General features: G+C 61.6%; 6 protein-coding genes across 6 annotated transcripts; 2 read left to right on the top strand and 4 right to left on the bottom strand.

Annotated features, from left to right (window-relative positions):
* Positions 1–851: 851 nt before the first annotated feature.
* Positions 852–3265, top strand: HRG_03637 (pre-mRNA splicing factor component domain-containing protein; the record flags this gene model as incomplete). The annotated part of the gene is made up of 2 exons (XM_044862108.1): positions 852–2858; positions 2933–3265. 2 exons carry the CDS (start codon positions 852–854, stop codon positions 3263–3265), a joined length of 2340 nt encoding a protein of 779 aa, XP_044723134.1.
* A 261-nt stretch (positions 3266–3526) lies between these two features.
* HRG_03636 (major facilitator superfamily domain-containing protein) lies at positions 3527–5884 on the bottom strand (the record flags this gene model as incomplete). The annotated part of the gene is made up of 5 exons (XM_044862107.1): positions 3527–4169; positions 4337–4523; positions 4602–4626; positions 4707–4992; positions 5064–5884. The coding sequence occupies 5 exons, from the start codon at positions 5882–5884 to the stop codon at positions 3527–3529; spliced, it is 1962 nt and encodes a 653-aa protein (XP_044723133.1).
* A 977-nt stretch (positions 5885–6861) lies between these two features.
* On the bottom strand, positions 6862–8605 carry HRG_03635 (hexokinase domain-containing protein; the record flags this gene model as incomplete). The annotated part of the gene is made up of 4 exons (XM_044862106.1): positions 6862–8116; positions 8174–8248; positions 8321–8338; positions 8397–8605. 4 exons carry the CDS (start codon positions 8603–8605, stop codon positions 6862–6864), a joined length of 1557 nt encoding a protein of 518 aa, XP_044723132.1.
* Positions 8606–10360: 1755 nt separating this feature from the next.
* On the top strand, positions 10361–11288 carry HRG_03634 (gamma interferon inducible lysosomal thiol reductase (GILT) domain-containing protein; the record flags this gene model as incomplete). The annotated part of the gene is made up of 4 exons (XM_044862105.1): positions 10361–10606; positions 10662–10741; positions 10807–11089; positions 11142–11288. The coding sequence occupies 4 exons, from the start codon at positions 10361–10363 to the stop codon at positions 11286–11288; spliced, it is 756 nt and encodes a 251-aa protein (XP_044723131.1).
* A 57-nt stretch (positions 11289–11345) lies between these two features.
* On the bottom strand, positions 11346–12393 carry HRG_03633 (scavenger mRNA decapping enzyme c-term binding domain-containing protein; the record flags this gene model as incomplete). Its single annotated transcript, XM_044862104.1, has 3 exons — positions 11346–11433; positions 11513–12191; positions 12324–12393. 3 exons carry the CDS (start codon positions 12391–12393, stop codon positions 11346–11348), a joined length of 837 nt encoding a protein of 278 aa, XP_044723130.1.
* Positions 12394–13282: 889 nt separating this feature from the next.
* Positions 13283–15223, bottom strand: HRG_03632 (SH3 domain-containing protein; the record flags this gene model as incomplete). The annotated part of the gene is made up of 5 exons (XM_044862103.1): positions 13283–13841; positions 13905–13926; positions 13981–14786; positions 14848–14931; positions 14988–15223. The coding sequence occupies 5 exons, from the start codon at positions 15221–15223 to the stop codon at positions 13283–13285; spliced, it is 1707 nt and encodes a 568-aa protein (XP_044723129.1).
* Between the last annotated feature and the right edge of the window lie 2434 nt (positions 15224–17657).

Below are 17657 nucleotides of genomic sequence, written 5' to 3'. Positions count from 1 at the left end.
GGAGAAGAGGAAAATCCAAAGACACTTGGTTGAGCATAACTGTACAAAGGACCTATGAGGAACACTGGAAGCTAGGTAGCAACTCCAGCCCAGTTTCAGCGAGGCAACTTTATACATGGAGAGGCATCTGCGGGGCTAATGCCACGCGAGTGAAGCCAGAGACGAACATGGCGTCATGCGCCACGATGTTGGGCAAGACGCGACGGCATGGGCAAGAGGCAAGAGACGACATGGCGTCATGCTCCGCGATGCGTACCCAGGCAAGCTACAGCGCTGTGTGTAAGCATGAGGCAGATATGGAGGCAGGAAATGTCGCAGAGTCAGACTAGAGCTCACCGCAGCCTCCGCCTCAGAGAAAATCGATGCTCCAGCGAGCCGGCCAGCTTCCCCAGCTACAGACTTTGCTCACTGCTTGCATGTCGCCTAAGTTGGTGGCAGCCGGCGCCTTGTCAAGTGGCCAGGACAGCTCTTGGGTCAAGACCGGTTTCGACCGACGATCGGGATTGAGGACGGGAGTCACGTGACATAGCAAAACAGCGGGACAAGTTCGTTGATTCCAAATGTATCGGGACTCATCCAATCTTGAGGACGCAAAGGAGCGGGGGGGCAGTCACTGGCTGATGTATTTATGTTTCGTCCATCTATGCTTCGGCATGTCGTCCTTCTCTTGTGACTTGCAAATGTCAACGGCGACGGCTGGTAGTCGATCATCTGTGATTATGTCATCAACATCTGACTCAGCAATGCCCAGCTGAACTCCATACTCCATACAGTACAGCCTCGTCTTGGCGCATTTTGTCCACTCCCACTTCCTCCGTTAAACAACCACGGCTTACCTGCCTACCGCCAAAATGCCCGTCGTCAAGGGAGGGGTGTGGACCAACATCGAGGACGAGATCCTCAAGGCCTCCGTCTCCAAGTATGGACTCAACCAGTGGGCACGCGTGTCCTCGCTGCTGGCGCGCAAGACGCCCAAGCAGTGCAAAGCTCGCTGGAACGAATGGCTTGACCCCAGCATCAAGAAGATTGAATGGAGCAAGGAAGAGGATGAGAAGCTTCTGCACCTCGCAAAAATCATGCCCACCCAGTGGCGCACCATTGCCCCCATTGTCGGCCGCACCGCCAACCAGTGCCTCGAGCGATACCAAAAGCTCCTCGACGAAGCCGAGGCCCGCGAGTCCTCGACTCTTGGCCTCACTGGCCCCGAGGGTGGCGAGACGCAGGCTCCCAGCGCTGCTGACACCAGGAGGCTTCGCCCGGGCGAGCTCGACCCAGACCCGGAGACCAAGCCCGCCCGCCCCGACACCATCGATCTCGATGAGGACGAAAAGGAAATGCTGAGCGAGGCTCGAGCCCGCCTCGCCAACACGCAGGGCAAAAAAGCAAAGAGAAAGGCACGCGAGCGTCAGCAGGAGGAGTCCCGTCGTCTGGCCTCGCTGCAGAAGCGCCGAGAGCTCAAGACGGCCGGCATCAACATCAAGGTGGTGACTCGCAAGAAGGGCGAAATGGACTACAACGCCGACATCCCATTCGAGAAGAAGGCCGCACCCGGTTTCTACGACACTCTCGACGAACTGTCCCGCAACGAACTGCAGCGCCAGGCATTCGATCCTCGGAAGCAGCAGCTTGCAACCAAGCGAAAGGGCGATGGTGATGAAGATGGCGAACGCAAAAGGAGGAAGAATGAAAAGGAAGGCATGTCGGACTCGCAAAAGGCGGCTATCAAGGCGGGCCAGATGCAGAAGCTGCGTGAGGCCGAGCAGAATAGCAAGCGTCGCGCCCTGAACCTGCCGGCACCGCAGGTCAACGACGGCGAACTGGAAGAAATAATCAAGATGGGCAAGATGGGCGAGGCGGCCAACACAATGGCCAGGGAGAGCGACAATGACGCGACCCGAGGCTTGGTCAACTCGTATTCCACACTCAACACCAACGCTCCGATCCGGACGCCAAAGGCGCCAGCACAGGAAGACCACATTGCCAACGAGATTCGAAACATACGAGCTCTCAACGAGACCAAGTCGGCTTTGCTGGGCGGCGAGAACACTCCTCTCCATGAAGGAGCAGGTTCGACGGGCTTCGAGGGCATCGCTCCCCGGAAACAGACGGTGGCTACGCCGAATCCCATGTCGACACCCCTGAGGGGCGCCAACGGCGTCGGCGCAACGCCGGGCCGGCCGGGGCAAACGCCCATGCGAACCCCACGCGACACATTCGCCTTGAACCAGGACGGTGCCATGACCCCGACTTCCGCCACCCCTCGGGACGTGAGAATGCACGAGATGGCGGCGCGAAACCAAGTCCGTGCGGGTCTCGCCTCGCTTCCCAGGCCCAAAGACACCGAGTGGGAATTCGAAATTCCCGATGACCAGCAAGAAACGGGCATGTCCGAGGAAGCCCGGCAGGAAGATGCGGCCGAGCGTGACCGGAGAGAGCGGGAGAGGCGAGAGGCGGAAGAAGAATTGGAGCGAAGACGGAGATCTCAAGTCATGCAACGCGGCCTCCCGCGGCCGCTGGTTGTCGACTTGACGCATCTGGCGAAGGCGGCCGATCAGATGACGGACCCTGCCGCGGCCATGATTGCAAGAGAGGCAGCAGCGCTCGTGGCCCACGATGCGAGCAAATACCCCTTGCCAGGGTCTGAACTCAAGGGCACTCCTCACACGATCGATCACATCGACGACAGCGCCCTCGCCGACGCGCGCCTCCTGATCCTGTCGGAAACTAAGCCTCGCCCCAGCCTTGCAGAGATACAGGGTGTCTTTGACGGCCGCGCGCCGGATTCGACGCTGCTCGGTCTGGGCTGCTACAATGACGACGAAGAGGAGCAAAAGTCCGCCATGCGCGCCGCATTTGACGTGAGTTTTGCTCTGATCTTTGTTGCCATTTACGACGTCTATGATTTTGGATGCTAACTTTGCCCCTCTTATAGTCCGCCCAAGACTCCATCATGGCCTCTGCCGAGGAGGGAACCAAGATGGAAAAGAAGCTGGCTCTTCACCTGGGCGGCTACCAGAAGCGGCAAAAGATGCTGAAGGACAAAGTCAAGGACGCATGGGAAGCACTCGAGAAGGCGCGGAATGCGCTGGGCGGGTTCCAGACGCTGGCCATTTCGGAGGACGTGGCCGTCACCCGGCGGCTTGAGGCGCTGAGGGAGGAGGTCAGTCTCGTGACCCGGCGCGAGAGACAGGCGCAGGATGAGTTTAGGAAGGTCAGGGATGAGCTGGACGCTCTGCGGGCGGGCGGCGTGAATGGGTACCACTGAGTGGCTGGTGAGCGGGCCCAGTCTGCGATGCATTTGTCGTGAACGGAATTGGCAATAAATTGACTCCAAGCAAGGGCTTTCCGCTGAGCGCCAGAAGCCTGTCACTTTACAACAAGAAATTGCGGTTTGCATCGTCTCATCACCTGGATCAGGATAGGAGGGTAAAGAAGAGCAATCAAACTTCAGACATAACACCCTTTATCTCACGGGAATCTATGGCCGCGAGTTCGATGATACACAAGAGCATATCTATTGCCTCTGTCATGCCTGGCGCTTCCTCGCCGCCAGCCGCGGCAGCCTGACGGGCCAGATGAGCAGGACGGAGAGGGCGGCCATGGCGACGCAGCAGACAAAGGTGAGGCGCAAGGCAGCCTCGTAGCTGCGGACGACCTGGAGTCGATAGGGCTGGTCGAGGCGGGCGATGGCGTCGACAGAGGCTCTGACCAGGGCGATGACGTGGAGACGATCGGGCCCTTGAACATAGCGGTCGAGGTAATGGACCAAGGCGTTTTGAAGGACGAGGCTGCTGGAGGCGACGCCGAGGACCATGCCGAGGCTGCGCCATAGGATGAGGGTGCTGGTGACGACGGCCTGCTCCGACTGCGGCGAGCAAGCGAGGATGGCCATGAAGGTGCCGGGGAACTGGAAGCCCTGGCCGAGGGACGAGGGGACGAGGGCGACGAGGTAGAGGGCCGAGGGGAGGTCGCGGCGCAGCAGGCACAGGCACAGGCAGCCGGCCAGGTAGAAGAGGGTGCCGGTGACGAGGGGCCACTTGAGGCGGCGCGACCAGGTGATGGCGAAGCCGGTGCTGGTGCCGGCGATGGAGGCGACGACGGAGGGGAGGACGAGGCGGAGGCCGGACGCGGTGGCGCTGGAGAGGAGGACGGCTTGGAAGTAGAGGGGGCTGTTTGTCTCTCACGCGCTCTCATTCTCGCGACCCCTTTTAGATCATCTCTCTCTCTCTCTCTCTCTCTCTCTCTCCTCTTTTCCCAGTCCCCTCCCGGAAAGGAAGACGGCAGCGGGGACAAGGAGGCCAACGACAGGGGAGACGGGGGGGGGGAAGGCACGCACATGTTGAAGAAGATGGAGTTCGAGACGAGGGCGGCGATGAAGTTTGCAAAGATGAGGTTTGCGCGTGGCGAGCGGCGGATCAGGTGCAGCGGCATGATGGGCTTGGCGACACGCGACTCGACGGCGATGAAGCAGGGGAAGCAGAGGGCGAAGACGACGAGCGAGGTCACGACGAGGGGGTGAGCCCCTTTCCGTCATCGAGCTGGGTCAGCGAAGTCGACTCGGGGAGCAGCGCCGCGAGGAATAGGGGTGCGAGTGTGCCTACAGGGAAGAACATTGCCGCCCAGGTTCTGGTTTCTCCCTCGTCAGCGCTGCTCCCTCTCGGCTGCCTCGGAGAGGCCATGGTCTCAAATGGGGCCCTTGGACTCACCAAGCCGAGGATGAGAAACGACACCGACGCCGTCAGCAGCAACGAGCCCGCGGCGTCAAACGTCCGCAGCGCCCGCCACACGCCGCCGCCCTCGTGGCGCGCGACGCCCAGCCCGCGCGGTATGACGACGGCCGAGACGCCGACGCAGAGCACCAGCGGCGGGATCTGGACGCCAAACTCCCACCGCCACCCCAGCGCCTCGGCCATGGCGCCGCCCAGCGCGGCACCGAGCGCGGAGCCGACGCCGTACGTGACGTTCATGTACGACTGGTAGGCTCCTCGGCGTCTGCGGATCGGCGAGGTCAGCATGCATCATGCCCAGACGGCGCTGTTCTCATGCAGGGGGCAAAAACGCACTCGATGGGCACCAAGTCACTGGTGATGATGCTCCCGAGCGTAACTGCCCCTCCGGCGCCAATGCCGCACACGGCGCGCGCAACGATGAAGCTCTCGATGCTGGTCGCCAGCGCGCACCAGGCCGTGGCGACGGCAAAGACGGCCATGCAGCCGAGGAAGAGGGGCTTGCGGCCGACGGCGTCGGACAGGCGGCCGAGCAGGGGCTGGACGGCGGTGGAGGCCAGCAGAAAGGCCGTCGACAGCCACGAGGCCGAGTTTGCGGCGCCAAAGTACGACGTGATGACCGGGTGCGAGCTGGCCATGATGGTGCCGTCGAAGCACCCGATGAACTGCGCGGCGAGCACCTGCGAGAAGACGAGCCAGAAGCGGCCCGGCGACATGTCGTTGAGGAATAGGGGGAGGGGCTCGTCGTCGTCGTTGTCGTCGCCGTGCGAGGCCGCGCGTGGGCGCAGCAGCGGCGACGTCTCTCCGGGGGGTCCGTCAAGCCCGTCGGAGGAAGACGACGATGGCGCGGGCGCAGAGACCAGGGATGGGGCAGAGGTTGAAGGCGAGGGGGACATGGGCGCAACGTCGTCGTCGCTGGCTTCCGCCGCGGTCGCGACGTTGCTGCCAGTGGGCTGCTGCTGCTGCTTGGACAAGACGGGCCGGATCACGGCGAGGTAGCTCGGCTCCGGCTCGAGCAGCGCCCCGGCCGAGGGCAGCGACCGCGACAGCCGGTCCAGCTGGTCCGCGTCCAGGCCGACCTCGCCGGATGCAGTCTCCGTCGGCGGCGAGCGCACCGAGGCACCGCCCGCCGCAGGGCTGTCTGCCAGCCCAGCCATCGGAGCTGCGGGCGGGCGGATGAGCTTGTGAGTCCTGCTTTTAAATTCAACAAAAAAAAGGGGAGGGGGGGGGGTCTCTGCTTTACCTTTTCTTGTCCGCTTCGTCCCACGTCTTGGCCTCTCTTCTCTCTTCTCTTCCTCTCTTGGCCTTTACACGGACCCAAGATGACAGTCGACGGCGACCGGCTCTTGCACTCTGCCAGTCAACAACCTGAGGGGGCGAATAGTCAGGAAGGGGAAGCGAGATAGAGAGAGGAGAAAGAGAAGGACAAGGAAATGGGGGAGAAAAAGGTCCCCACCCCCCCCCCAATAAGGGCCGGACTACGGATAGACGGGAACAAGACGCCCCCCACTGCCGCGGCGCCCGGCATCGGAGCAAGATGACTATCACGACCGTCGCAATGGCGCTACTGCACATGCCCTTGCTCTAGGAATGCTCAAGAGACCCTCATACATGCCGCAGCCACCAACGGCCGGTAGTCTGTATCACCTCGGATTGCTATCGTCTGCTGCTTCGCGACGTGCTGCCCGCTGATTTGCCCAGAGCGCACCTCGCAGGAGCGGGGAGGGAGTCAAATCCAAAAACGACAGAGACAGGAAAAGGAATAAGAGTCAGGGAGAGAGAAGGCGTGGCACATAGATTAATTAACGCCTCATCGCGTGTCCGCTCATGGTCCATGTCGCGGACTCTTCGAGGCTCCTTTCCTTGCTTCGTATACAGAGCATTGAGCCTGGCTTCTTGCCACCATGCACAGGGAGTTCGTGTCTTCGTACAAAGTAGTAGTTCTTCTTGGTCGAGATGCATGGCGGGTGCCGAGGCAGCATGCATGCATCTGGCATGCGCGGCAGCTGCAGATTTGGGTGAGACAGCCTTTTGGCCTAAAACGAGTCCCACACTGGTCCATCCTTGCCGTCTGTCTCAAGTCGAATGCATCGTATATATCCGTACAGCCACGTACTGTACGGGACGTGTCATGTCATACGCCGCTCGCACCTCCGGCTTCCTGGCTACTGAGAGCCGCAGCCACCAGGATGCCAGCTCCTGTTATCCCCCCGTCGTGGCAGGGGCTCAGCGCCACCCGCACTCGCGACTCCCTGCCGTATCTCTTCACCACCAGCCCGTCCACCAGGCTCTGGCAGTCTGCCAAGTAGTCCTGGAAGGGTACTATGCACCCGCCCGTGTACCCCACCCCGAACTCTCCCGCGGACGGCTCGGCGCTCGCCCCTTCGGCCGGCAGCTCCTCCGCCAGCGTCAACAGGGCCAAGATGCCGGCCGCCGTGATGCCGGCTGCCCGCAGCTCGATGGCCTTGGCGATGCGGTACAGGGCTTCGGCCAGGTGTTCGGTCCACGCAAACCCCGTCTCCTGCTGGCGTTCCGGGAACGTTGTCCTCAGCTTGGACACGAGGGCCGACGTCGGCCCCAGCGGTTTGAAGTGGCTGAGGAACGTCGTCGTCAGGCTGTGCGCCTCGAGCAGCGCCGGCGGCAGCACTTTTGACGGCAGGCCGAGCGTCTCGGTCATGTAACTGAGCAGCATGATGCGGCCCAGCTCCCCGAGATATCGGCCCGCCGTCATGTACTCGAGCGGCTGGAAGCCCGGGGTTTCGTTTTTGGCGCTCAGTTGGTCGTCCCACGGGGTGATGAACCCCAGCTGGCGCATCGGTGGCTCTGTCCCCCTGATGCTCCACTCGGTGTTGACGGCAATCTTGACGTCGTCGACTGCCTCGCCGGGCAGGACGCTCACTTTTTGCGGCCGCTTGCTGGGATGAAGGTGGTTGGACCGCAGGGGAACCGTGGCGTTGCTGCCGGTGCCGAGGATCAGGCCCATGGCGGCCCGGCGATGGGCGGTGCCATCGTAGTTGAAGATGAAGGAGACGAGGGTTGCGACCGAGTCGTTGGCGATGGCGACGACTCTGATAGGAGGGAGGTGGGTGGCCGCCCGCATCTTGTCGTAGCCCTGCTGGAGGCGCGCGCCGAGCTCGACGTCGGGCGGGAGGGCGAAACCCTTGCCCATGGAGGTGATGGTGGCCTCGGACAGGGAACGCTGCTCGGTCGGGAAGCTAAAGGTGACGCCGAGCGGCAGCGGCGCGTCGCGAGAGATTTGGAATGCCCGACACCCTTCGTCGACCACCTCGGCGATGCATTTCCCTATCCAACGGAAGAGGCTGTCGGCGTTGTCGCTCTTGAGTTGATCGGATATGGGCCACGACTTTTCCAGGTGGCGCTGGATGCGGCTAGGCGGCGAGGGGAGTGATGATGTGGCTGCGGGCCCGTTGTGGTCATTGGCCTGCCCATTGGAAGCGAAGCCATTGACATCGGGCTTTGCGACGAGTTGAACGAAGCCAACGCGGAGGTTTGTTCCGCCTCTGCGACAGGCAAGGTTAGCTAGTTGTAGCGCGTGAGGTCCGTCTCACACCTCACGGGGTCTGGGAGCTCACATGTCTATAGCAAGGTGCCTGGGTAAAGGCTTGGTCAGCTCTGGCGTCGTCTTGGGCGGCGGCTTCGAGTGCTTACCGTCCTTGGCCGTGGTCGGCGACGGGTCGCAGTATGGACTCGGATATGGGCGTGGGCAGAAACTGGTCGCGCGACTCGGCGGCGAGGTGGGCAAAGTTAGCCAAGAAGAGACGGGAGAGGTGGTGGCAGCGGTCGAGGTCGATTCGGAGGGGGTCGAGAAAGTCGTCGAGGCTCCCGCTAGAGGAGTAGGGGGCGGCGGGAGGGGCCATGGCGGGCTCGGGGCGATGTCGGAGGAAGCAATCGTCAAACGACGCTCGGCATCTCAGGCTCGCGTGGCAAGGGAGGAAGAAGCAGCTGGCGGCCGGGCCTTATATACAAAGGGCAGCGAGGTGCATGATGCGGGAATCCTGCACGGCATGCGCTTCGACGCGTGCGTTGACCCATACGGGCCGTTTTGTCTGTTGTTGTCGGTTGGTCAGTCGCCTTGGGTGGTGATGGTGCCGGCTGTCTTGGTTGACGATTCCGTCCCACGCAAATGTTTTGTTTCTTTGCTTGGCCCCTCGCTCGCTCGCTCTGGTCCCTCGTCAGTCGCTCCTCATGGACAGGGCCGTCTGTGGTCCATCCATACCTTGGCTACCAGGAATAGGGCAGAGTGGAGGAGGACGAGGGGAGGTCCAGATCCGGGGCGGCCAGGCCAAGCCAGGCCAATCCAGGCCTCCTCCCGCCGAGGTTGCCATTTTAGCGCCCTAAAAGGCCTGGATGCAACGTGGGACCGGTGCAGAGGCTCGCGCTATGCTACCTTGGAGGTACCAAGTACCCGGCTAGGCGCTGAACGAGCACCGGCGCTCTGTACTTGTTACTTTGCCCAGCAACGAAGCCCAACAACATGGACAACCGACGCCCGCGGTTGTGAGGCTGCCCGTCAACCAGGGCCAGGCCAGGCACTTGGCGTGTCCATGGCCGTGGGCAACGGTGCCATTGATCCATTTCACTGCCCCCACCTCTTCCCGCGACTATCCACCGCCCGGAAAACTCAATGATGCAAGGCACGCACGGCTTCGTCACGCCGGCTCCCCTGGTTATGCTTGAGCACATGCAGCAATTGGGGGCATGCAGAATAGCCAACAATCAGCCGAGAGGACAAGCAGCAGCAACTGTCCATGCCCATCCCGTTGGACGCCGAAGCAAGTCGCTGCCCCCACGAATCTGAGGGACATGGGCCCACGGCTCGCGAGTAACTGTGCGAGAGCGACGCGTAGATCCAGAAGTCGGCCAGCCCGCCGCCGAGCAATGCAACATGCGACCCGTCCCGAGAGGCTCGTGATGGTACCCCAACCAAACTGTCCCTCGTCGCGGTTCGTCAATCTGCCAGACGCCTGCAGCCACTGGGTTTCCACCGCCCCCAAATGCGGGGCACAAAGGGCATCGTCGTCGTCGTCGTCGCCGTCGTCGTCGCCGTCGTCGTCAATAGCCGAAGCCCGAGCAATCATGCCGTGTCCTCCTCGTCAGGCAGAGTGAGTGCCATGGCCTGACCATGGACAAAGCGCCATCGGCCCGTCGGACGACGACCTTGGGACGAGAGAGGCTGCTACCAGGTCGCAAATCACCGACATGCTCCCCTTTGGTGGGGGTCCCGTTGGATGATGCATCGTCAGGCGACGGTGCTTTGACCAAGAAAGACTTGTTGTTGCGAGTCTATATATTCTGCGGAGAACAGGTCGGTACAGAGTACTTTGTACCTAAGCATAAATGGGGGCTCCGTAGCGGTGTGTCGCACTGTACAATTACACTGTACGCGGGCCGTAGCAATGCCGGCGCACCTGACCAGATACTCACCGTGCCAGCTGTCCTCCGCCCATCTCCTCCGCATCTCCCTCCTCTCCGCATCTCCTTCATCGCCCTCCACTTTATCAAAGGCTATTCTCAAACTCACCACCGGATCTACATTCAACCGAAACGCGCCCCCCGGTTCCACTTACGCCTTCTCTCTGTCGCGCGACGGAACACACCGTCGTTCCCCCGTCATGGACGACAAGGCTACAACCAACAGCAACATCCTCCATCCAAACGCCGCCATGCCTACCCGGACCCGGCCCGTCGTCCGCCTGCTCCTGCTCCTTGTCTTCATCGTCGCTGTCGGCTTCTACACCGTCGCTCGCCCCTTTGCCTGGCACCCTTCTTTCGCCCCCGTCGCCGATGGCGGTGCGCTCAAGAAAAGCGGACTCGTGCCTCTCGAGGCGCACATCATCAGCAAATGCCCCGACACCCGCGTATGCATGCTCTTTACGGCCCCAGACGTGCCGACGCTGACTACTGCACTTACAGGACGCCCTGCGGCAGCTAATCCTCCCGGCCATGCAACAGGTACACGATAAAGTCGACTTCAAGCTCAACTACATCGGAACGTACGACTCTGCCCCCTCTCCTCGCACCTTCTATCGACGGCCTCGCAGCTGACAAGCCCCCACAGTCCCACTGCCAACGACGGCATCGAGTGCAAGCATGGCCCGTCCGAGTGCTTGGGCAACATCATCGAGCTCTGCGCCCGCGAGCTGTACCCCGATCCCAAGATCAACCTCGGCTTCATCATGTGCCTGACCAAGGACTATCAAGAGATCCCCAACCGTGCCCTCATCGAGGATTGTGCCCTGGAACACGCCATCGATTTCAAGGCCCTCAACGAATGCGCCACGCGGGACGACGGCGCCCATGGCCTCGAGCTCCTCCGCACCAGCGTCCTGCGCACGGCCGCTGTGAGTTGGCATGCATGCAGACGACATGGTTTTGGAAACTGACGAGGGCCAGGTCAACGTCACAATTAGCTGCACGCTGCGGCTTAACAACGAGGTCTATTGCATCCGCGACGGCGGCGAGTGGAAAGACTGCCCTCACGGGTCCGGCGTCAACGACCTGGTCGTTGCTATTGAGAAGCTCCACCGCTCGTCGTCTTGAGCGGCCCGAAGACGTCGGTCCACAGCTCGCTCGCCTCTCCCAACATGTAGCTCAGCGTCATGCCGTCCATGCCCGCCTCGGCGTCGCCCGCCATGACGCGCAGCGTTTCGATGATGCTGTCGAGCCCCACGGCCTTTCCCGTGGCCTGCGTGGCCCCCGCCTCGAGCGCGACGTGGACGATATGGATGTGGAGGTGGTAGTAGGTGGGCTGGTAGTGCACGTACAGCTTGAGCTGGTCCGGCTGGATGGACGGATACGTCGACACGGTGGCCGAGACGAGCCGGGCGCGCATGTGCTCGAGCCACGGGATGTGTTTCTTTTTCAGGTCCCGCAGCGACCACATGTCGCGGCGCTCGACGAGGGCGAGCAGGTGCAGCGCCTCGAGCGTGGAGCGGTCCCAGTTGAGGTCGGGCAGCAGCAGGAAGCCCTCGTCGCCGGCCTCGCCCAGCCGGGTCCTGTATATCACGTCGTCGACCTCGGTCCTGCCCTCGATAATGTTGAAGACCCAGTTGAGGCGGCCCTGCTCCCGCTTGCTCTGCATGTAGGGGCGCACCGCGCCGCGGTACAGCTCGGGCGTCTCGGCCACGAAGCGCACGCCCTGCTTGCTGTACTTTTTGACGTGCGTCTCGGTGCACGGGTAGATGAGGTTGATTTTGAGGTCGGCAAAGAAGCCGTCGTCCGCATCGCCGCCACCTTCACCGCCCCCGCCCCCGCCGTCGCTGCCCGTGCGCGCCATGCTCCAGCTGTAGACGTCGTTGGCGCCGAGATTGCGCACCCGCGCCAGGCACCCCGGCAGCCGCCCGAGGTACGCCCCGGAGGCCGGGAACGGCGCGCGCTCCAGCACCAGCAGCGCGGGCAGCCCGTCGATGGCGCCGAGCATGCTGACGCGCCGGCCCGCCTGGTCTGCGCGGGGTGGCGTGCGGCTCCCCGTCAGTCCACGAGTTGCGCTCAAATTCGATATGCCCGAGGGGTACGGGAGGGGGCCGGCGGGGAGGGGGAAAGGGGGAGGGCGGGCAGGGGGGAGAGGGAACGCACCTTGGTTGAGCACGCGCTCGAGCTGGAAGCGCGGCACGAGGGCTTCGGGGCTCGCCGAGGGGTCCCCCATGGCTTCGTTTCGGTGGATGGGTGGGATAGGCCGAGGATTGGGCGCTTTTTCAGTTGCCTTGTGCTTGCTCGTCGTTGCTGCTGGCTTTGCTAGCTCAATGAGGCTTCCGCTGTGATGGATGGATGGGTGGATGGATCGCTGGATCGCTGATCGTCCCCGCCGGAAGAATTCAAAACCCCGCCGTGGCGAGCGGGCCTGCGAGTCCAGGGCTCAGGCACGCATCCAATGAGCTCGTACTATATGCATGCAGTCGCCTCCTAGTGTCATAGGGTCGGCATTCGCGAAGCAACGTGCAGTCATCCAAGCACAGGCTGCATGACAAGTCACCGCCAGCCAGGTCTGCCATCGGGATCCCTCTTGCTATCGAAACTAGGTGACGGATTCGGCTCTCGGCCTGTCTATGTCAATGTTTCTAGGTTTCGCATGGCCGCCAACAGAGATGAAATCCAAGTTCCCGCCTCTCTGCTCCAGCACTTCATCCTCGGCTCCTCCCGGCTGCAGCCCGACGGCCACCAACCAGCCACATCGACAACTCTTCGCTCCTTGGTCGCCTCAACCCTCATTAGGACTCGACTCCATAGCCTCTTCCTCGTCATCTAAAAACAGCCCTTCTTTTCAAGCTCGCACCGGGTATTCGAAGAAAACAACAGAAAAGCCACGCTAAAGGATCGAATCAAGTCAAAACCGCCATCCCATCGGGTATACCGGCAAATCAGGGAATCGCAGCTCGTACATCTCGTTAACGTTCCTCGCCCACCGACAGGCGTCCACTCCAAGAGGACCGCCGTAGCCAATGCGCGCGAAAAAAAGAGTCGCCATCGTGAGACCATATACAAGAGGGTCGGTGCTGCAATCCGTCCATGCTGCAGTCCAGGCAGACGGCCGAGCCTCAGTGTCCGTCCGCGGGGGCTCTTCCGGCACCAGCGGGCGCCGAGTCCGTCGAGACATCGCCCTCAATCGTTTTCCTCCAATGCTCTGGAAGGCAGACGCAGACGAGCGGAAACGCCTTCATCTCCCGCTGCGTGGATATCGGCGAGTTGCCGCGCGGCTCCGTCGCATTAGAGACGCCGCTGTCGCGTTGCGCCTGTCGCCTGGCATCCCACTCTTCCGCTCGCTCGTCCACCATGACGCCCGTCGCCCAGCCGTCGTCCCAGATGCCCGCCACCTTGAGCATGTCTCCGCGCTCCAGAGCAAACTCGTCAACGGCCCGAGGCTGGTAGGCCCACAGAACAGCCACCTTGTCCCCGGGGTGAATGTCGTCTTGAGAGTAGTAGTCCTTGAAAAAGGGCAACTGCTCCGAGTTTTGGCTGGCCATGCCAATGGGTGACGAGTGTTCGGCACCGCTGCTGGGTGATTGATGGCCCTCGAGCAGAGACCCGCTCGACAGGGAGCCCTTCCTTCGCGAGGCAGCCGGCGGTCGAAGTATGCCGCGTGGCCCGGACTGCGGGCTGTCGCCGTACTCATCCGACGACGAGGGTGAGTCTCTGCTCTTGGTGTGCCCGACAGCGTACCCGGCGACCGCGGGCGACGCGCCTTCGTCGTCATTGAGGCGAGTTTGACTGGTGTTATGGTGATGGGGGGGCGAGCCGCCAGAGTGCCCCTCCAAGGCCGACATGCGTGCAACGCGCCCCCCGGGAAGCACCTCGTAGCCCTCGGGCGTCGGCTTCGCTTGTGACACGGCCGGTCCTCTCCTAGCCGGAGACGGCTGGTTGAAGATGCTTCCCTTTTGACTCCCATCCCTCCGCCTCATGATCCTGATGCAGAGAAAGAGGAGAAAGGCCAATATGGCCAGGCCAGCAAGAGCTCCGATGACGATGCCGGCGATTGCACCGCCGCTCAGGCCGCGGCCGCCGCCGGTGCCGCTGGTGTTGGCCCCTGACGTGTCCGTCGGCGAAGAGGTTGCCGTCGGCGTGCTAAACGTCAGGGTCGGGGTGATAGAGGGCAGGTGGACGCCTCGGCAGCGCTTTTCTGCATTGGCGCCGTAGCAGCACGTGTCGGTCGAGTTGATGCCGCCGGCCGCGCAGTACGAGCAGAGACCGACGGTGCTATTACCAAAGCCGCAGTTTTCGGGCTCGTTGTCGGAGCCGGAGACGCACCGACCCGAGAGGGCGCCGTCGGGCAGAGAGCACGTGGTAAAGTCGGCCCTGATCAGCTTGTTCAGGTCTGAATTGGGACTGGTGCAGAGGTCCTCGTCTGCCGAGACAAAGGCCTCGCTCTGGGCGAATTCAGCGCACGTGTCGGCGCACACGGGTCGCGAGTCTTGCTGCGACAACTTGCAGTCGCTGACGGAACGCTGGACGAGAGAATTGCACAGCACCGTGGTCGTGTATCGTGCGTACATATTGCCGGGATTGGTAAAGTTTATGCCGCCGCAGCCGAAGACATTCTGGTATCTAGGGCAGTGTGAGCAGGGCACAGTCATGGCCAGGTCGGCGGGCCGTCGACATTGCTTACTTGTCTTTCACATAAGATGTTTTGACGTAATCTGTCAACTGATAGTCGAAGGACGCGCTATCGGAGACGAATTGCAAAAAGGGACTGCGGCAGCCGGTTTAGCAACAGGAGAAGTGAGAACGGGGGCGGCCTGAGCTTACTAGGTCTGTATTAGGGCACCGTTCTTGGACACGGAGGCAGACTGAAAGGCCGTGCAAGCCCTAGAGTCCTTCAAGGAGATGCAAGCGTCGTTGGCCTGGGCGATTGCCAGCACCGGAAGGGCCGCGAGCAGAGCCAGGGCCTTGCATCTCATGGATCTTGCAGGATCAGTCTGCCTTTTCCTTGCACCTGTAAGCGGCTGCCAGGAACGGGCCTCAGGCGTGACTGAGGACGGCATTGTGGCCTTGGGCGGCGCAGGAGCCAACGAGGTCCAGACGGCGGACGAGGGCCGGTAAGGGGACCGCGAAGAGGCTGCGTCGACGGGCGTGCAATGGTTTCGCTAACGTTGACAGGCCATACAGTGGATGTGCTGCAGAGTCGTGAAGAGCTTTCGCAAGGTGCTGCCGACGGAGAGATGCTGGACAGATTAAGTGGTAACCAAAACGGGCAAAATATTCGACAGAAGGACGAGATTAAAAAGACTGATAGGCGAAACAATTAAGCGTGAGAGTCGGCGTCGAGGATGCGTTGTTGGCGAGGCGGCGTCGAGTCGTAAGAAGAAGAGGCGGACGGCATAGGAGGAAAAGCGATGGTGCGGCTTGCTGTCTCGTTGATGGCAACGAGGCAACCAAAGTGCCGGCTGGGAATTAGGCGCGAGGTCGAGCTCGAGGTGGAGAGTCGCAGAGTCAGGCGAGGCCAAAGCTGGACGGACAGTGTGGCCTGGGCGTCGGAGCGGAGGGTCGTCGGCTTATTAGGGTCGCTCAAGGGGCGAGGCGTGCACCGAGCAGGCGTGGCGGGCAATTCGACTCGGTGCGGGCGCCGGAGAGGAAGACTGCTCAGCCAGAAGAGTGGAAGAGGAAGAAGAGAGGAAGCAGGGGTCTGCCAGGCAAACAAAAGTAGGGCTTAGACTAGTAGGGAGCGAGTCAGTCGCCAGGGCACGCGGAGGCGATGATGTCGAGACGTGGCTCCAGCAGCGGGAGGACGAGCGCGAGGTGAGCGAGACAGCAGAAGCAGCGGAAGAAGCAAGAGGAATCCAGGCCAAAGAAAGAAGAAGAAAGGAAAGCAAGAGAGAGAAGGGTGGGGGCGGTCCAAGAAGAGACAGGAGGGTGACGACGATGCACGAGCGCGCACAGAGGCCGTCAGTCCAGGCGAGAAAGACAGAGAGAGAGAGAGAGAGAGAGAAAGAGGGCGTGCGTGGGGATTGCGCGCGCGCCTGTGTGCTGTGGGAGTGTGTGGTGGTGGTGGTGGAGGTGGTGGCGGCGGTGGTGGTGGTGGGAGAGGAGGAGAGTCGGAGGAAAGTGAGGGTGGGCGCGAGAGACAAGAGAGCGAGCTGGACGGACAGGGTTTAGTAGCGCGGGTTGGTGTTTCTTGCGTTGGGTTGCGCTGGTGGTTGTTTCCTACTAGCCAAGAACCGTCCGTACGTCCGTACCCGTCGAGAGCGCCTTGGGCGACAATACAAGCACTACCTACCTAGGTAGGTACTGTAAGTAATTAATACTCCGTACCTGCTCTGTACGTACTTGCTACCAAATACTAACGGTGGTAGGTAGTACGGAGCAGCTGCGAGCAGATAAGGCGCTTGCTCGTTGGTGGGCTGCACTCCGCAACTCGATGCAGCAAGGTACGTGCAGCTGTACCTATGAGAGGAGAGTCTTGCCGCATGTCAAAAGCAAAGGGCTTCCAATACAATCTCATGCAACACGGAGAATCCGCAAAAAAAGAACGGACGGCAAGGTACCTGCAAAGTACCCTGGACGGGAGCCACCGAGAGGAACCCCGGGGGGCCCGGGAGGTGTTGGCGCCCGCCGTCAGTCTGTCCTAGCTCTGTAGCATGTATAAACAACATCCTCCTATACCTACCTAGTTAGTTGGCCTAGAGCAAGCGCCGATGCTCAGGGCGTACGGGCCAATTGTCTCTTCTCAGTGGCAAGTAGTTAGTACGGATAGCTTATCAAGCGACTGGCGGCAGGTCCAGTGTGCAAAGTGCACCAGCACCCAGTACCCAGCACCCAGCACTCCCAGCACCCAGCACTCCCCAGCACCCAGCACTCCCCAGCACCCAGCACTCCCCAGCACCCAGCACTCCCCAGCAGTTTCATCAGACCCCCCTGAAGACGACGCGGGTGCGCGCAATCTTGGACAGCTGAGCGGCATGGCCGGGCCCCACAGGTAGAGACCGGTACCGCGGAGCGCGCCATGCGTGCGTCGCCCGTGCGCCAGGGCCTGGCTCGGTACTTGGTGGATACCTCCAAGGGCCCGGGTGTCATTCAGCGCATGTGTGCTGTAATTTGCCTTTTAATTACCATCGTCATCTTGACTCCGAGAGAGGGGAGCAAATCAAACATCATGCCATTGCAATGTGAATGTGAGAACAGTGAATAGCCGGTGAGGGCGCTGTGCATGCACACCCACTACATGCAGGCAATGCTTTTGGACGCCCACAGCATCCAACATTGAAGCCGTGCCTGGGATCCGTATTCCCATGCTCCGTACCCCGTACAGCCTGCCATGACAAGATCTGCACTGTACAGTCAGTACCTACCCTACCTAGGTATCGAGGCGTTTGTTCTATGCATTGTGCTGCTGCTAGCCTAGCCATGCATATTCCCACCGCATCATCCGCACCGCCTGCATGCACATCTATAACAGCCCGGAACCTTGAAAGTACAAGA

This window comes from Hirsutella rhossiliensis, assembly GCF_020360975.1.
Source record: "Hirsutella rhossiliensis strain HR02 chromosome Unknown scaffold00003, whole genome shotgun sequence".
Classification (NCBI taxonomy): Eukaryota; Fungi; Ascomycota; class Sordariomycetes; order Hypocreales; family Ophiocordycipitaceae; genus Hirsutella; species Hirsutella rhossiliensis.
The sequence above is the reverse complement of the archived record's forward strand: the minus strand, read 5'-3'. Positions and strand labels throughout refer to the sequence as shown.